Raw genomic sequence first — 20770 nt, 5'->3', positions numbered from 1 at the left:
CTGAGATATTAAATAATAGTTTGTTGAGCTTTTAGACAAAAAAAGTGCAATGCATTAGAACGATGATTGAGAGATATACAAATAAACGTACCTTAAAAGCCTGATACTGTATATCATATAATAATATAAAAAAGTAAATTGTATTTGCTTCAGTCTGGTAAGTGTTCATTTTGATGTTTTACTAACAATAAGTTATTCTTACATTTACTAAAAATCAGTAAATATTTCATAGAAAAAAGACAACAGAAGGCATATATCAGTTTGTGTACAACAGGGTTTTCAGCAAAATTTTGATCATGTTGACAATTTAGAGGCCTTAGAAATTTATGTATCAAATATGACCGAGGCTTTATAGGGTTAAACACTTTAGCATTGGGCGGGAGAGTTTTGCATGGGCAGAGAATATATTTTGAATTTCGTTTAATTTTTTTTTTTAACCAGTTTGGCAAATCTAAATGTAGTGAATGTATGTAGAATGACTATAAGTGGAGAAATAAAATGCAATAGGTAGCACTTTAAAGTTAATACCGAATCAAAACTGGTAAGCACATCATTTGTAATTGAAAGGGTTTAATGATGAATAATGAATAATATGATGGTAAAATCATATAATTTTTAATTGTACCTAATGTTTGTAAAATGTTACCTGAGGGATAGAAAGAGAGAGAGAGTGTAGAGAGAAAGAGAGATGGAAGGCAGAGCTCAGGTAGAGAGGAAGAGCAAAGCCCCAAAGAAGAAAAAACAAATAAAAGAGGAGGCAAGGAAAGAGTGTCCCAAGAAAGGGACCCAGAGGAAAAGAAGAGACAGAGCAACCGTCACAATCTTCTTTTTATCCCTCCCTTGACTAGCCTGGCTAACGTGGTCTGGGAACCACATGTTCATTTTCTCGTATTTGAGGCGTGGTTTACGAATGCCCAGAGCCGTTTATTGGGCGCTACGAATGTCTATCAAATGCGCCTGTACGTAGCTCATAGCCAATCGTTTCAATCATACCAGATGACGTATGTAGAGCGGCAGAAATTCGACGAGGAAGAAGACGAAATAAACTTGCGTTCTAAACTACTTAAAACACTATCTAAGGCTGCATCGAAAGGTAACTTCGCGTCTGATGCCATGTTGGATCCATAGATTTTTTTTTTTTTAAATGTATGTTGGATCCATAGATATAAACAAACTGCTTCGGTGTCGCATAAACGTCGTTATCGTGTTGCTGCTCCCTCCCCGTTCTGTGATTGGTTCCCTTTTTGAGGGGAAAATCTGGTCCATGGTGTCCAGGCTGCCTAGCAACGTGAATAAAATCGCGCTGCGCTCAAGGCAGCATGGGGAAACCCAGGCTATCCCTTGACCAGGTGACCAAAACCAAAATCAGAGACATTTAAACTGACTGTACTAAGGGCCAGATTTACAAACAGTAAATCTGGAGCATTTACTTGCTCCAGCGCAAACCTTCTTCTGGTGTTAAAAAACCACTGTCAGGATTTCCTAAAGACACGCAGTGAAAATTTAGTGCGGAAAAGGCGTGGACAGGGTTATTTTTGCAGCTGACCTTACTGCATATGCATTTGTAGGAGTTTCCCTTTCAGACGCAACATTTATGGGAGGAAACTAAGCATGAATCATGTTTATTTTTTCAACCCTACTCAAGTGTGGAAACTAAATTCAAATATCACCATCTATTTATTTTAGACTTTTTTTTTTAATAAAATAAAATTAGATTTTAATGCAGGCTTTTTTATTTTTATGTCTTGTTGGGGCAAGTTGTCACGTACATTTTAAATTTATTAGTTACCAAATCTGCTGGCCAAAATGCTGTTTTGATATTATTATTTTTACTTTAGCCTTTAACATTTTTTTGCTGTTTCACATATTAATTTAAGTTTCATAATAATTATACTTTTTTAGTTTAGCTGAAATTCCACTAAATATCAACCTATTACGGAAGCCCTGAACCGCAACAAAAAAATAATAAAAAATGATGTACTGTAAAAAATAATTCTGAAAAAAATAATTCTGAAAAAAAGAAAAATGCTACAGTATCATTTCGAGATTAAAGTCGAAATGTTTCGAGATTTAAGTCGAAATGTTTCGAGATTAAAGTCGAAACGTTTTGAGATTGAAGTCGAACCGCAACGTAAAAAAAAAAGAAAAAATCTGAAAAAAAAAAATCTGAAAAAAAAAATCTGAAAAAAAAAATGCTATCATTTCGAGATTAAAGTCGAAACGTTTCGAGATTAAAGTCGAAACATACAGTCTTCTCTAGAAGTTGTGTATGTGCTTGCCGTTATTTCACATTGCCGCACAGGCATTCATGCGAGCGCGCGCGCGTGTGTGTGTGTGTGTGTGTGTGTGTAAACTGGATCTACACAAAATAATATCTTTACTTTTATCTTGGCTTTCAACAAAAGGAACATCTACAGGTCTACCGATATGGCATTAGGCTATATGATGTAAAATATACTGCTCCGAAATAGACTTTATACAGGCGAAAACACTTTTCAGACTGGATCAAGAAATCCAGCTTAATGAATGAATGAATGAATGCATGAATGAATGAGGCATTTATATAGCGCTTTCATATGTTTACTGTAGGCCTACACTTAAAAGCGCTTTACAATCATTTCAGGGAATCTCTCCTCAACCACCACCAGTGGTTATATTATATCTGAGGAAATAACAGGATACAGCCAAATGATTGGATACAGAATGATGCACTTAAAATGTATCCAGAACGGTGAAGAGGGAATCAGTGCGGTTACTGTTAAGTGTTCTCGACTCAGATAGTGTTGCCTATTATAGATGAGCACGAAAACACGTCATAAACACTGCCACATAAAGCTTCGACCAGATTGTGAACCTACTCCGGCGGAGTCTGTGTGCTCGTCTATAGGCAACACCATGATAATGCATGTTGGTAGATTGGCACCTCGAATTTTCTTTTTGTTGAAAGCCCAGATAAAAGTAAAAAGCTACTATTTTGTGTAGATCCATGTCCGAGGCAGTTCGACTTCACAAGTGCATTTCTTTACACAGACACACACACACACACACACACAATTCAGAATTGGAAACACGCCCTATGCACCAGTGGACGCGCGCCGTTATGAATGCACACACACACAACTTCTACAGAAGACTGTATTCTCTAAACGTTTCGACTTTATTCTCGAAACGTTTCGACTTTAATCTCGAAACGTTTCGACTTTGATCTCGAAATACTAGAATTTATTTATTTATTTTTGCCGGATTTTTTTTTTTTTTTTACATACTAGAATTATTTTGTATTTCATTTTTTTCATTTATTTTTTTTATCCAATTCAATAAACAGCAGGTTCCCACTCTGACAACTTGCCTCATATAACATGCTGAAACAACACATCCTTCCATAAGAGCAAGATCCTTTGCATGTTGTCATAAAAGGTCAGTGTGTGTTGATTAATTGTACATGGGCAAAAACAGTGAAAATAGCCAGGACTCTAACGTATGTGTCTATGCAGAAGATGACCTTTAAACATGAAACATTCCTGCGAAAAAAAAACTTTAGTAAAAGGTGTGACAACTTGCCCCAATCTTCCCAATGTATACTCTCACTAATATCTCTATTTAGCTTTATAAATACACATAGTTGATATGTACACTGATTGCACTTCCCTTCACTGTTTTTTTGGTTCTGCTACTGTACTAAAGAGTCTTATGTAACTCTTAAATAATAATTCATGCCTACCTTTCAATTGATTTTTCAGAACCTTTATTTTTCCTAAGCAGATCTCAAGCAGAAATGTATTTCAGACCAGACCTAAACACAGCGCATGTTACCAAGGCAACACTATAGTCACATGGTCCACAGAAACACAAAAATACTGGCTGTCATCATGTTGTGTTCAAGAGACAGGAGCGTTACATTCAAGAATCGAGTAGCGGAAGGACGTAGGATGTTGTTTTAAACTTGTTATCCAGTCCAATTTAAAAACCTTAAAAATAATCTTCCTTTAGACCGGTAAACACTTAGACCGCAGTCAGTCCTCCACACTGTTCTCCAACAGTAGAAGAGCTTCATTAAACCCAACCTTTACAACCCTTCACATTCAGCACTCACAGTTAATCAAGCTTCCGCCGCTCTCATTAGAAGCGTTATAATCTTTTTATGTTAGGTGCTCTCAAGAGCTCCAGGTCATACCTTGTTTGTTAGAGCCTTTAAAGGCTTTGTACGTCACTTTTAGGACATTTACTGCTGACGTACTCGGCAAAAGAAGGTCTCCAGTTAATCAGAGAGACTGAAAAATTAACAAACAGGGTCACATCTGTCTGGGTCACAGACACAGTTGTAGAGATGATGTCACATGCCAGTGTTTTGTAATTAAGCTACGGTTCCCCACAGACCCGGCACTGTGCTCGTTTACTTGCCTGTCCTCTTCCTCTCGTTTAGTGATTACAGCCAGAAGAAGTCTCATGGCAGGTGGACCAGGCCTGAAATAGCACACGCTTAGAGAGAGAGAGAGAGAGAGAGAGAGAGAGAGAGAGAGAGAGAGAGATGCTCGTCATGCGGCCTTTGGTTAATATCACTTGAGAGCAGAATATGTTATTGTGCCATTTCCAAACAAGCTGCAATTTTGACAAATTATTAAAAAAAGGGGTGAAAATATTATTTAATTGTATGTGTTTAGAATACATAAAATGCTGTTAAAATGTTTCATCACAGCATGCTATTTAACACAATACAATTATTGAAATGTTGCTTATTTAAATTATTTTATTAAAATTATTAAAATTGTTATTAATTATCTTGTACACTTATTAATTTAAAAGTATTAATTATTTGTTTTTTTGAACTAAATTCAAAATCAAGCTGAAATAAAATGTAACGTTAGATGGAAAACTTAGAAATTAGTGCTAAGTACTAAAATGATGAAACTAAAATGAATAAAATAATAAAAAAGCTTAATAAAAATATATAAAAAAATTAAAATATAAAAATAAAGTTCAAAATATGAATACATACTTATAAGTAATAATAAAATAACACTGATTATGACATGAAAAAACGTGAGAATTTGGGGGAAATTCTTTATGCAAAATGTATAAATTTGCAAACTTTGTTGTTGTTGTTTTAAATTTTGGGATGAATTGTAACTTGGATGAAATTAGCCCTAGTCAGACAAAGAAGTCAGTCTATTATTACTAAAATATTAAAATTCATAAAGTTAATTTCCATCACCCAATGCTATTATACACAATACAATACATTATTTGAGATACTGTGGAAATTATACTGTGGCGAGAAAACAAATATATATATATATATACACTTTTGGGTTTGGTTGGACAATGTCCAACATACACTGTTAGACATTAAAAAACACCCATATTTCCTATGAGCAACACACATTGGTCTGGAACACATTATGTGAGCGGAGTGGAATGGAGTGACAGCAGTTTTCCCTCCCTGCTCAAAGTTTATGATAATCTCTACATTGCAGATATTTAATGCTAAATGAAATTGTCTTGGAATCCTGTTTGAAAGCAGGTTCCTGTTTCTGTTGAAGTCACTGACTGAAACCAACACAGCTGCTTTCAGTATAGACACAGCCAGAGAGAATTTCAAGTCAAATGTGGTTGTCCTGTAGTATGTCAAGTTAATGTTCGATTAGTCAAGATCAATTTCTGGAAGCCAAACAATGTACCTTCAGATGGCGGGAGGTTGTTAAGAAGCTCTTTGTTGACTGTGTTCCTAATTGATGAAGAGTGTTGTGTAATTGCCAGAAGTGGATGATGTTTAATGTGCTAAAAATGTCAGTTAGTGATATTAGCAGGAGGTTGTCGACTAATTAAAATGACAGATGCCTTTGCGCAGTCTGGGGTGAACCTTAAAGGGATTGTTCACCCAAAAAGGAAAATTAGCCCATGATTTACTCACCCTCAAGTCATCCTAGCCGTATATGACATTCTTCTTTCAGACGAATACAATCGGAGTTATATTAAAAAATGTCCTGGCTCTTCCAAGCTTTATAATGGCAGTGAATAAAAGTCCATTAAAATGCATCTATCCCTCATAAAAGTGCTCCACACGGCTCTGGGGGGTTAATAAAGGTATTCTGAAGCGAAGCATTTGTGTAAGAAAAATATCCATATTTAATACTTTATAAGCTTCCGGCCAAACAAACATACGGATTCAACTTAAAGGATTAGTTCACCCCAAAATGAAAATTTCCTAATAATTTACTCACCCCAATGCCATCCAAGATATCCATGTCTTTCTTTCCTCAGTGGGAGAGAAATTGTGTTTTTTGAGGAAAACATTTCTGGATTTTTCTTCTAACAATGGACTTCATTGGTTACCATCGTTTTTAAGTCCAAATCAATGCAGTTTCAAAAGTCTTTGAAGTGTTTAAACGGGCTGTACGCGATCACAGCTGAAGAAGAGGTTGTTATCTAGCGAAACGATAGGTCATTTAAAAAAAAAAAAAGATAATTTATAGACTTTTCACCTTCAATAGTTCGGATTGAGCTGATCAACAAACGGACAGGGAACTACGTCATCACGTTGAAAGGTCACGCCGGCGCCGGCAGAAGTACCGCCCCACTGTTTACAATGCGACCGTACGTAGGAGGATAGTTCAAATAGTATTGTTTGCTATTATATATATAGTAATAGTATTCAGTGAATATGAATAGTATATGAATAACATTCTGATGAATATGAATAGTAGTTCAAATAGTATTGCCGGCGCCGGCGTGACCTTTCAACGTGATGACGTAGTTCCCTGTCCATTTCATTTTGGGGTGAACTAATCCTTTAACTGTAAAGCGCAACTTGCGCGAGTAATGTAACGTACTGCTGATATTTACGCTATGCCATGACGCACTACGCTACTTCTGACGTCATAAGTTGCATATGTTGCGCTTTAGGCGTAAGTAGACTGTGTATGGCCGTTTGGCCGGAAACTAGAATTTTACTTTGTAACATGTTAAATATGAATATTTCACTTTGGAATGTGTTAAATATGAATATTTTTCTTACACAAATGCATGGCTTTGCTTAAGAAGGCCTTTATTAACCCCCCAGAGCTGTGTGGAGCACTTTTATGATGGATAGATGCACTTCAAAACAACAACAGCCATTCACTGCCATTATAAAGCTTGGAAGAGCCAGGACATTTTTTAATATAACTCCGAATGTATTCGTCTGAAAGAAGAATGTCATATACACCTAAGATAACTTGAGGGTGAGTAAATCATGGGCTAATTTTTATTTTTGGGTGAACTATGCCTTTAACAACCTCTTCTGTTCTTACTCGCTATGCTTACTCTAACACTAAAGCCCTGTGCTGATCTCAAACGCGTGTGCAGAGGTTGCCATGGAGAAGTTGCAAATTTGATGAGTCTAAAAGAGGCTCAGACTAGATTGCCCTAAAAAATGGGTCAAATTAAAGAAATGTTCCAAGGCTCAATGCAAATTAAGCTTTATTGTGACTGCATTTCTGGTATTCTGTCAATTACCACAGAAAATTATTTTGACTCATCCCTCAATACCCTTTGTAAAAAAAAAAAAATGCAATTACAATAATACGCTTACTATGGAAGTACATGGGGCCAAAAAAATAAATAAAATAAAACTAATTATTGCTACAGGACCTGGTTCATAGTATCAAGTTTTCATACCAACCTAATAAATATTTATGACCTACTCATTCATAATAGTATTGTTTAAACTCATTTACTATATGGGTAAATCTCAGAATTTGTCACGAACCTGTCCAGATCATATTTCATAAAAACAAATGAAGTTATAAAATAAATAATAATAAAAAAATATTAAAGAAAAAGCCTGTTTTATATTTATTTATTTATTTGATAAAAAAATACAATTCAATTATATATTTCAAATTTCAAATGCCTTATTATGTATAGAGTTTCAGTTATTGCAATTAAACCTAATTATCTAACACGCCCTGCTCTTTTGTTAAAGATAACAGCACCATATTCAGTACTGCACTGATATTTGTTCACTCTGACATGAAGCAAGAGGCCGTTGAAAGCTTTTTGTGGGCTGAACTGAATTCACTTTTCTTGAAGATCAATATCTTCCGAATCAATGTACAGACACATCACTCTCTATATCCTTATACTGATTATATCTTTCGCTAATGTGCTTACTTCTGCCATTTGAAACTCAAAAGCCATTTGGTTGCTGTGCATATTTTCTTAAAGTGTCTGTGGTCTGGCAGTAATGTGTTCCTGTACCTATGAGGCAATTTACTGCATTCATTACTTGTTTTATACTGTATGCCAATGCTGTATTGAATACACACTGAGTCTCCACATTAATTCAATGCTAAGTATTTAACATATCCATTACCGGATTGATAATTTATATACACTTGCGTGGAATTAAGGTTTTCTGAGAACTCACTCTCTCTCTCACTATATTTGACAATATACAAGAAATTAGATTTTGCTTAAAGAAAATTAAGCCATTAAGATTTTAGGGCCATTCATATTTAATGCATTGTGGTATTATTTTCATAATGATTACTGTAACTTAATATATATATATATATATATATATATATATATATATATATATATATATATATATATATATATTTCAACATATTTGACAAATTAAGATCAGAGTTCACATTATGTCAGAATTTTGCAAAGAAATGCTGTTTGTTTGTGTGTGTGTGTGTGTGTGTGTGTGTGTGTGTGTATTGTATATATATCGTATTGTTTATAGATAGATACAAATGACCTATTTATCAATCTGTCAGTATATATATATATTTATATATCATATTGTTTATAGATAGATAGATAGATAGATAGATAGATAGATAGATAGATGATACTGTAGATACATGTAGTTACTTATTATTATTCCGTACTTAAATGTATAATTACACTGTAACAGACACCTTAAAATAAAGTGTAACCTTAAGAAACATTTCTGTAACATCCAGAGTACAGAGCATGCAGTATCTCTATATACCCCTGAGTAAAGCTGTTTGCGTGTCTGTGTAGATCCTGGCTAATATCATCATCTTCATCTGTGGAAATGTGGCGGGAGCCTATCACAAACACCTGATGGATTTGGCTCTTAAACAGACGTACCACGACACCTGCAACTGCATCAAGTCTCCCATCAAACTGGAATCTGAGAAGCATCAGCAGGTACGACTAGAGGGATAAACAGATTGCCTGTACCACGTAAGCTTTCAAAGAACAGATAAACAGTGCTGAACTGCGTGGTGCCCGGTCCTTCAGGGAACAGGAAGTTAATGTAGGCCTCGTTTGGGGAGGTATCGGATAGGTTTGAGCATGAGTCATTCCTGCAGCTGTATTGAAGAGATCATTATATCACCACAATGGGTGGCTAATATTAGAAGGCGGAGGGGGCAGAGAGTTACATCTGTTTCCCCCCCCCAGCAGTTTCCTGTTGGATACGGGTGGGGCGGAAGTCTGTACAAGGCACCCCTCTGCATTAGTTTTGCTTATTGTTGTTTTGTGTGAAATAATGAGAAAGTGTTTCTCCGTGGCGATGGCTGAGTGAGTGAAATATGAGCAGCGAGATAACGGCAGATTGCTGGCGGCACTTCTGCTCCATCAGGAATGATCACTCTCACTCTGTGAAATATCAGCCTGTTGAGCACATGCCCCCAGCATCATTATTCTATGAATGTTATCGGAGTTGTGTTTTAGGCTTTCTTGACGATTACAGAGCGCAAGGCAATGGCAATGTTTCACTTACTCACTGTGCAACATGATTGAATCTTGTATGTATTTTCTGTGTACTGTGAGAATGGAGCTCTTCTGTAAGTTCATCATCAACTGTCGGTTCTTTCTGCCATATTGTAAAACATGCTGGAGCATTTCCTTCATTTACCACCTGCAGGGCTGCCCACTGTTTGGTCATTCCAATCAGAACATTAGTACAGCACAGACCATCAGCCTAATTACAGATATGCCTCATTTTACATTTCAAGGGTGAATAAAACATTATCTTTGAAATATATTTTGTCATTAGAAGAGTTCAGGTTTGAAAAAGCACAGCACAATATTTGCAAACCCCTAAACTTACTCATGAATAATACCTTAAATCATGCAGTTTGTTGAGAAGTTTGTTTTATCTCGAATATTGAATATATTTATATGTTCATAAATTGTAAAAATATATAATATATATATATATATATATTAAAAAATCACCTGGTAAAAGTATACACGGTAACAAATTGCTGTAAAATTTTACAGCAACTTACTGGCAATTTTGGGTGCCAGTAAGCCTGTACATTTTACAAGATTACTGTAAATCATAAACAATTATACTGTAAAATTATACAGCACACCTGTAAAAGCAGCAAAACAAGAGCAGCTGTGAATTTACAGTTCTTTAATGTAATATTTACAGTATTTTACTGTTATTAAAGGTCCCGTTCTTCGTGATCCCATGTTTCAAACTTTAGTTAGTGTGTAATGTTGTTGTTAGAGTATAAATAATATCTGTAAAATTATAAATCTCAAAGTTCAATGCCAAGCGAGATATTTTATTTAACAGAAGTCGCCTACATCGAACGGCCCGTTTGGACTACATCCCTCTACTTCCTTCTTTAATGACGTCAGTAGAACAGTTTTTTGACTAACCTCCGCCCACAGGAATGCTCCCTCAACTCTACCGAAATTCGTTTATGTACTTGCCCACTTCTTATAACTTACTGTGTTTACTCAGCTCTTACGGTGATTTTCTGAAGTAAAACTGACGCTTCAACTTTTGTGTGATGTACAATAAACTTTATTAAGCTCATCAGTATATGTTTGATCATCATTCGGACCTGGTCCGAAACAGCAGACTTGTATGCTATTAATAAATAATGGATACATACAAGCAGATGACAAATACGTTATAATAACCGTAATTAAACTACTAAACTATACCTGTTCCATCTCTATACAGCACTCTGACTCTGTAGGCATTATTGTCCGACTCGAAATGAACACCGTTACTGAGAGTTTCTGATATTATCATCATTCCGTGAGATGAAATTGTCCTGAGAGACTGAGCGAGCTCATGAAGCTCCGCCCCCTGGGTCGTCCAGCAGCAGCTTATTTGCATTTAAAGGGCACACACTAAAACAGCACGTTTTTCTGAGCCCCAAAAAAATGACAATTTAAACATGCTGTAAAAAATGATCTGTTGGGTATTTTGAGCTGAAACTTCACATACACACTCTGGGGACATCAGAGACTTATTTTACATCTTGTGAAAAGGGGCATAATACGGGACCTTTAATAATGTGTATATATATTTAAAAATCATTATCAACATATTTCATTGAAGTCTTAAGTTAACATGTAAACTTTGAAGGCCCTTTTTTTGTCTCAATTGTTTTCTGGTTTAAAAAAACACTGAATCAGAATTCATAAAATCTTAGACTTTATGGTGGACACGTTTGACTTGGGCCAGGAAGCAACCTCCTAGCAACACCCTAAAAATCACACTGAACCCCTAAGCAAGCCCACAGAAACACTCCAGCCACAATATTCACATCCACATTTTCTTCAAACTAAAAATCTCTAAGTGATATACTGCATATGTAATATTCATATAATAGGATGTCCAAAAATAACATCCAATTTTGCTAATTAATATTTCTGCACTTTAACAGAGCAGAAATCATATTCATTTATACTGTAGAGAAAGAACCACAATGGATTAATGACATAATTTCCTTTAGCAATCACTCCCCCAGACCGGAGGACGTGCAGTACTTGAACCCATTAGTGTGGACAACCTGCTTTGATTTGCCTCTTCTTCTTTTTTTATAATAGTACATTAATGGATTTCACCTTTTTTCCTGCTGTCACAATCTGCACATGGCATACCATTGTTATTATTATTATTATTATTATTTTTGACCTTCATTAAGCAGTATGTCCTCTGAAGAGAGAGAGAAAAAAATGAGGAAGAGTGACCCGGTAATAAAAAGAGAAATGAATGGACTTTCCATATTTACCATTGTTCATAATTTTATTTAGGTTATTTATTCACTGTAACCCTGTGTTAACCCTCTTTTAAGTGTGAATAATTGCTTAACCCAGGGTCAAAAATTGACTTAAATAGTGGTTTACCAATATGTCCAATGCCAATATGCTATCTAAAGAACAGGTTGGCTGAAATAATAAAATAATATCCCAATAAATATAGAATAAAATTTAACAGCATCTGAGCAAACAAACTCTAAATGTTCTTTGGTAGAATCACAAATGTTTATTTTACAATCAGGGTAGTTCATTAGTGGCAAGAGACATCTGTTACACTGCTATGATTCAATCTGTTCATCCACCTCAGTTTTCATTTTTCTCTAATTTTCTCTCTCACTCCACCTGCCATCCATCATTTGTAAACAAAAATAAATAAATATAAAAATAAAAAGTGCTATAGGGCTTTGCTCTAAATAACATACTACCATACTACTTGTACATGTATGTATGTATATAGCATTTATAGTGTGAAAAAATGCTAATTCTGTATGAACTGAATATCTGGATGACGTAGTACAAAAAAAAGAACAGAGCAAATTGTTCTGAGAAATGCAGTGCGTCAAACTTAATCTTCCATCTTTTGTTAATAATGTGCTTTTTTTTAAAGACAAGCATTTATTTGAAATAGATTTTTTTACAACATTATAAATATCTTTACTGTCACTTTTGATCAATTAAAAGTATTTATTTCTTTTTTTCTTTTGAATGGTAGTGTATCACGATTCCACAAAAATATTAAGCAGCACAACTCTATTCAGTAGTGATAATAAGAAGAAATGTTTCTTGAGCAGCAAATCAGCATATTAGAATGATTTCTAAATGTAACACTGAAGGCTGGAGTAATGATGCTGAAAATTCGGTCTTGACGTCACATGAATAAATTACATTTAAAAATATTTTCAAATAGAAAACAGTTCTTTTAAATTTTAATTATACATATTAAAATATAATATTAAATCTTAATTAGAAACTTTTTACCAGTATATCAATAATTAGATTTTGAATTCATTTACAAACATAGCCTAGGAAACCATTCAAAGGAATGACGTATATAACTTTCCTCCTCTCTACGACCAATAGGAGCGCCTCTTGCTGTCCCTGCTGCCCGCCCACATCGCGAGAGTGATGAAGGCAGAGATCATTCAGAGGCTGAAGGGTCCTAACTTTGGCCACGCCGAAAACACCAACAACTTCCACAACCTCTATGTACAGAGACACACCAATGTAAGGTAGGACTTATGACACACATACTAGCGTATCTGTGCACTCAGCTGATTTATTTTAGGTAGCCTATATATATAATATATTTCCTATACACTGCACCTGCTCTCCACTGAGCTGTCCTACCCTCAATAGATCCTGTCAAACCCTCCTGCCCTCTTTCAGTCTGCACACAAAAAACAAGCTATTCATCAACCCAGATACAAGTAGCTCTCATCTAAAAGAGCCTAGACACTTTTGTATGCTTCTATTAAAAAGTAAAACCAAACACAATCTTCTGCTATACAGGGCAAACTGTTGAAGAGGCTCTTCATCAAAACGCAAATGTCATTTTGTTAAATGCATTGAAGGACAAGTAGTGCTTTGCTGTTTTTAAAGCAACACTGCTATCTGCTTCAAAGCGGTTCTCCTTCCCCTATAATATCCTTTAGATTTTTTCAGTAACTCTTTCTGAATGGTACATTGATACTTGTTTCCCAAGTTAATGACTTTATGAGTGAGTCATTTACTCATTTACTTGAACCGATTCGTTTACGAAACAAGTCACTGAATCATTCACTCAACGATTCACTCAAAAACACTGATTTTTGCAGCAAATTACTCTCTTTATGAATAAGGCATACAATAATTTACTTATCCAATTTATTCAAAAATACATATTAATTCAGGGGCTAATTAAGTGTCTTTATGAGTGAGTCATTGAAGGATTTGTTTAAATATCAGCACCACAGTGTGTTTAAGGACGTTCAGATATTTGTACACAAGACAAATGCTTATTAAGAAAATAATAATTTGCAAGTTGTGTATTATTTCCAGTACAAAAAAAATAAATTCATGCTCTTTAACAGTTTGCACAAGTCTCCTTTTGAGTTTTCTCGAACATTTTCCACAGCATTCTGTATGCAGACATTGTTGGATTCACGCGTCTGGCCAGTGACTGTTCACCTGGAGAACTAGTCTACATGCTCAATGAGCTCTTCGGCAAATTTGACCAGATAGCCAAGGTATCATAAGTCCTAACAGGCATACATACATAGTACAGAAGTGGCCAAAAGTGATGTTGGCCTAGGAAAATGACATCATGCGGACATCATTTTTGGCCATGGCTGTCATACAGAGAAATGATGAACACATGCAAAAACAAAGAGAACCAACAAAATATTAATAACTGATTATGTTGTAGTCAATGTATGTTTTTTTTCCTGTGAGCTTTATTTTTCCTGTACAGAATGTAATGTCTTCTACACTGCTGTCTAATTTGGTTTGATGCAGGACAACGACTGCATGCGGATCAAGATTCTGGGCGACTGCTATTACTGTGTGTCAGGGCTGCCGGACCCTTTGACCGACCATGCCAATAACTGTGTGAAGATGGGGCTGGACATGTGTGAAGCCATCAAGTAAAAGAACACACTGTCTTTTTCAAACACACATAATTATTACACAGCTCTCTGAAATACTAATTGATTCTAATTGGTCAATCACAGCTATATGCACTCAAATATATTTGTTCAATAACCGCTAAATGGACTAATTGACCTTTGTTTCAGGAAGATTCAGCCGTGCTATTTAAAGTCTGTGCAAACACAGTGTAAAATTCAGTCCTGATAAGCAAATTTAACCAAAATTTGGTAAGGCTTACAATGCCTGAGGTTGCTAGCCTGTGGGTCATTTTTCAGGGTGTCCCATAAGCCAGTGCCTATCAGGGTTTATTTTGAGATGCACATTATCCCTTACATATTTTTCCATTTCTTCATTAGAACATAAAGACCCTTTGAATTGTATCTGCTACAAAGTCCTAAAACCACTACACATGAGCTTTTATTCACATTATGCCCTTTCATCATCTACCAGGGACCACTTCTGTGTCTTTTTTTCCCATGGTGCCTGTCTTTTCAAGCACTACTCTCTGAGGCTGAAATAACCTGGATTCTCAAGACGCTCAGATGTGTGATATTGTTGAAACCCACACATTCTCTTTTTCCATCTCAAAGTGCAGCCCCTTTTTCCAGTCCCTTTCACGATTCCTCACCCATTCTTCATTTTTCCACTCTTCTGCTACACATTCACTTTCCGTACTGAAATTTTTGTTGTGCACACACACACACACACACACACACACACACACACACACACAAATTCATTTGAGGAGGTAATTGAGGACACTCCAGTGTATTTTCCAACATGGCGTAGCTCAGGCTGAGGGGCTCTTAGAAATAAGAATGGTGTGTAACAGGTACACTGAAATGATATGTCAGCAACACACCTCCTGTGGTGCCATGCACATTTATTTGTTTGTTTGTTTGAATTTTTGTTTTACACACACACACGCGCGCACACACACACACACACACACACAGAGGTGCCTTTTTTTAAATTTTTTATTTTGTTTGGAGTGAGCACCAGTGGTTTTGTTTTGTTTTGTTTTGTTTTGTTTTGTTTTGTTTTGTTTTGTTTTGTTTTGTTTTGTTTTGTTTTGTTTTGTTTTGTTTTGTTTTGTTTTGTTTTGCGTTTCGTTTCGTTTCGTTTCGTTTCTTCGTCAACAAGTTTCACCAGCAAGGTCATGGATTTGTTGCAGGTGAAGCATGGTTATACTATATGGTTATACCACAAACTAGACCGGAAACAAACTAGCATAATCCAGCCTGCATTAATATTCATGCTGGCCTAAACTGTTCTTTCCAGCTGGGAAATCGTAACATTCAAGCTGCCTTATCTAATACACAAGATGTTCTGTGTGCTGAATGAATATATACACAGGCACCAGGCACACTCCCTCAGAAACCAACACGTACCGCCGCAATCCTGGCACCTTCTGATATTTAATTTGCTATAAATATTTCTGGTGTTAAGTTATGTCAGTGTAATATGGTACTGTTTCAGTCATTTCAAAGGATGGAGGGAGAGACTGAAGTGTGTATGTGCTGTAAAAAAAAATCTTCATGACACTGGGAGAAAACTTGCTTTATTTACATATAATATTAGTGAGTAAATCAGTCAAGAGTGTCCAGTATTATGTTTATTATGATTTTAGTATTATGTTTATCATGACCTTTTTATCTGAAGGTTTATGCTTAAAATTTGTTTAGTTAGTAGACAGATTTTAATTGTGCCTTCACATACATTTTTTTTTTTTAAATTATCTTTTTTTTTACTATTTCAATAATGACTGTTAATCGATTAAAAATGTATATTGAAATAATGACATAACATGCTGATTAATTAACCAAATTTATCACAAACACAACACAGAAAGGCTCTAACACTGTTGCAGATGTGTAAATATAATTATATACATTTTTAAGTAATAGTAAAGAATGAGCAGGTGTGTCCAAACCTTTAATACTTTTCCTGTTATTTCAGGAAAGTGAGAGATGCCACTGGGGTTGACATTAACATGCGTGTTGGAGTTCACTCTGGGAATGTTCTCTGCGGTGTGATTGGCCTCCAGAAATGGCAGTATGATGTTTGGTCACATGACGTGACCCTGGCCAATCACATGGAGGCAGGGGGTGTACCTGGGTAAGATCAGCATATGACTTTTGTTTTTCCTCCATTTCAGAATTTTCACATATTTGCTACAAGTGCTATTATGCTCATGGAGGGTTCTTGACGTTAATAGAAATGTTCTTTTGAAAGCACAATGAATGTGCTTTTGTGCTACCAATGAATGTTCATTTTTCATATCTTAACTCTATTGTCTCTGCAGGCTTTGGAACATATGTGAAATACTCATATAATGCACCTGTTTTTGTGAAGTGCCCTTTCATTCGCCAGTCTGTAATAGTTTGTGTGCTCCTCTCCAGACGGGTTCACATCTCTTCTGTAACACTGGAACATTTGAAAGGGGCATATAAAGTCGAGCCAGGCAACGGACTAAGCAGAGATTGTTACCTGAAAGAGCACGGCATCATCACGTACCTAGTCATCAACCCGAAGGTAAAAAAATCACACATGCAAAAAGTTATCTTGGTGGTTTCTTAATGGCACAATTGATTTTAGGGGTATAGAGCAAATTCATTATTTTAACTTTTTTTTCAGCTATAAGAATAATTGTGGCAACAAAAAAAATTATCTATTTTCCTAAATTATGAATAACAAAAACAATCCATTCATTACCCAGAAAATGAGTTAAACAAAAGCATTAATAATAGTCAAACAAACCTTCTGTATGATGTTTAATTAATCATATCACAATATGTCTAGTTATGCAACTACTTTGCTAATTAGCATTGCATTCAATTCACCTAGCATAATTACACTATTTAGACTTTGCAGCTACACAAATGTGACTTTGTGGTCATATGTGAGAACCTTGGAAAGACTGTTTATCAAAACTCAGAATATCTGTCCATTGAGGTGTGTGTGGGCTTTTCAGCCCACAGATATCATAATGCCTGGTATAATTTATTCAAATAACAATGGCTATTGTTTTATTTATCCAGTGCTTTATTTACTTTTCAACAATGCATTTGCTTTGCCCGAGGTAACAAAAGCAGCAAATCTTTCTCATAAGAGACTCGTGCATTTATTTCTGTTCGGTTTGAGCCTCTCGGCCCTCTTATCATAACAACCCACTGCACACCCACTCCCTTCACATTCCCAATATGATGACTGAATTTGAGTTTGGAGGGCTTTTGCTTGTTCGTTTAGTTGTTCTCTTTTCTTTTTTCACCTGTTGTTTAGTTGATGCCTATAAGCTTTTCTTTCTTTCTTTTTTTCTGATGAACTATGGCCATTGAGTTAAGTTGGTGTAAATGTAATGTACATATTGGCCCTGTTATCTTAAATACTGTAGCAGGGGTTTTCTACCTTTTGGTGTCAAGTACCCTCAAATATGACAAAAGAGACCTCTTCCTAAAATACATATTCATTCATGTACGTATAAAGCCCCCTCTTCCCATTTTCAGGTATAAGACCCCATTTATACTGTGTGATATTGTGTGATGACAACATGTTGTTTTCAAAATTAATTAATTGCCTTTTATATTGTCACTGTACTAAAGCCAAAGGCAATTATTAAAATATTATCTGGAAAATATTTACTTTGTTGACAGAATACCTTTTTTATACCCATTAGTGATGTTAAATGTATAAACCTGAACAGAAATTAAAAATTGAGTTAAACATATTTAGTAAATACATTTTCCCCATAGCACCCCTTTACGGTTTTCAGACACAAGTTTGAAAGCCCCTGTACTATTTACTTCATCATTTCACTAATCATCCCATGTTACTGTGCACTAATGTAATCTGAACCCTAATTTGGAACCATCATTTTATTCTTAAACTGAGACATTACAGGCAAAAACACAGTTTTTTCATGCATCTTTCAATTTTGAGATTTTGGGCTTTTTGGATTTTCATAAAGTGTTTTTTAAAATACACTTTCAGACACTGGAAATACACTTTTAAGTGTATCTTTTATAGCACTTTATCTGTTTGTGTTTGTAGATTTCAATTACAGTACATATCTTTAAAGGCCATTTTCTCAAAATGAGTGTTTTCTCCTGTTCTGAGGCAGAAATCTCCACTTCACCAGCACTTACATAACACCAAACTTTACAGGTTTATTCCTATTTATATTCTGAAGGTTTTTACAAAGGGGTTTATATAATTTATTACATTTTATATTTTCTGATTTTCCTGATTTTATACATTTTATTCCAAATTTTGTTTGAAAATGTGTTTTTTTCTGGCTGTTGACAGTATTTTCTGATAATAAAGAGATAAAAAAAGACCCTCTGTAAAAACCTTTAAAAGACTCTAATATGTTGTTCTAGAAATGTATGCAAATGAGTGCATATTCATTTAGATAATGCCTCATTTGCATATTTAAACATAACATTTCAGAAAAAACTTGTAATGCAAAAAATGTTTGTAATTCTTAATGTAATCAATCAACTGAGGGAGTAGTGATATCTATTAGGGTTTTTTTTTTACCATATAGGGTGTCTTGCGTCTTCTCATTGGATAAGGATGAAATTGAAAAGTTGAAAGTTGAAAGTAACTTTCGGGAAGTTGAAAATAGCACAAAAAGGTTTAAAATTAACTAGTTTCCTCCAACAATCAAAACTAACGTATTGTAACATTGGCTTCACTCTCAGAAAAAAAGGTCCAAAAGCTGTCACTGGGACAGTTCCCTTCAAAAGGGTTCAAAAATGTACCATTTAGGTACTAATATGTACTTGTCTGGTACCAATATGTACCTTTGAGGGACTTAAATGCACTCTTTAGGTACAAAGGTGTACCTTTTTGAAAAGGTACCGCCACAGTGACAGCTTTTGGACCTTTTTTTCTGAGAGTGTTCTATGATGTTCAACACACATAACTCTGTTATGTGACCCTTTAAATGAACCAAATAATAATGTTTACAAATCTGCTTACAATCAAAAGGTCCCAGGTGTATGACCCTATTTGTATCTTAGCAGATTTTTGGAATGTTCATATTTGATTCCATTTGGATTCCATTTGGATTGGATCCAAATCATGATAATAATAATAATAATAAAGCAAAACAAAAAACATTAGAAAATTCTGTTCTGTACACCAGTGGCTCACAATAGGTTTTGCTTCAGGACCCAGATTTTACATTAGACATCAAGTACCAAAATTCGTTTAGCATCCAAAAGAAACACAGAAATGTCCTGAAAATCAGTATCAGATCATGTAATACATTTGATCTATTACAAAACACACCTGTGACCCACCACTTCAGTACATATTCTTATCCGATTTTTGGGATTACGCCTCTAGCCTGTAACACATCCATTTAAACTTGTACTTCATGTTATGGTGTTACTCAGGCAGAAAAACGGAGTCCCCTGCTTCCTCCTCGTCTTCGCACTACTCTGGATGGAGTCAAGATGAGGGCGTCTGTCCGTATGACACAGTACCTTGAGTCCTGGGGAGCAGCCAAACCTTTCGCTAACCTCCACCATCGAGACAGCATGACCAATGAGAACGGCAAGATCAACACACACGTGAGTCAACCTGAGCACATGGAAAGAAAACAGTGATTCTGATTCAAGATTTTAATGGTGATCAGTCAACAGGACTAGCTTAATAGTGCTCTTTTAATTCCATTTTGCTTCATATTTTCTTAAAGGACGTGCCGTTAGGGCAATTCAACTTTCAGCAAAGGTCCGAAAGGTCTGTTTTTTTTTTCCTACTGTTTATTGCTTTATAAACAAAAAAATAGCAAAAATGTAAATTCAAGTGAATAACCTTTCAGAACATTTACACTGACCTCATCTGCATTTCTATGGTTGTTTGAAGTCTCTCTCTCTCTCCTTTTTCCTCTCCAATCCCTTTCAGAACAAAATCGCAGAAGAAGAGATTTGAAGAAGTGTTGAATGAAAGAATCATTCGCACTATTGATGGCATCAACTCACAGAAGTGAGTGTCCATAATGCTCTGCATCTTATCCATATGGATAATATCACAAAATATCAAAATATCACAAGAAATAATGATAACAAGGATCAAATCTGAGCCCACAGTGAAAGTGTCT

The 20770-nt window shown here is 35.4% G+C and overlaps 1 protein-coding gene across 1 annotated transcript in view; it reads left to right on the top strand.

The window, feature by feature from the left end:
* Positions 1-20770, top strand: part of adcy2b (adenylate cyclase 2b (brain)) — a 67477-nt gene that overhangs the window by 33554 nt on the left and 13153 nt on the right. The window contains exons 4-12 of the mRNA XM_084131350.1: positions 9019-9168; positions 13117-13265; positions 14150-14261; positions 14530-14657; positions 16621-16779; positions 17064-17196; positions 20064-20240; positions 20366-20409; positions 20575-20655. Of these exons, the coding sequence (XP_083987476.1) occupies positions 9019-9168; positions 13117-13265; positions 14150-14261; positions 14530-14657; positions 16621-16779; positions 17064-17196; positions 20064-20240; positions 20366-20409; positions 20575-20655 (1133 nt within the window). The remainder of the gene's footprint in view (positions 1-9018; positions 9169-13116; positions 13266-14149; positions 14262-14529; positions 14658-16620; positions 16780-17063; positions 17197-20063; positions 20241-20365; positions 20410-20574; positions 20656-20770) is intronic.

Source organism: Abramis brama, assembly GCF_963993115.1.
Source record: "Abramis brama genome assembly, chromosome: 12".
NCBI classification, from domain to species: domain Eukaryota; kingdom Metazoa; phylum Chordata; class Actinopteri; order Cypriniformes; family Leuciscidae; genus Abramis; species Abramis brama.
Note: the sequence above shows the minus strand (reverse complement) of the source record. Positions and strands in the feature narration are given on the sequence as shown.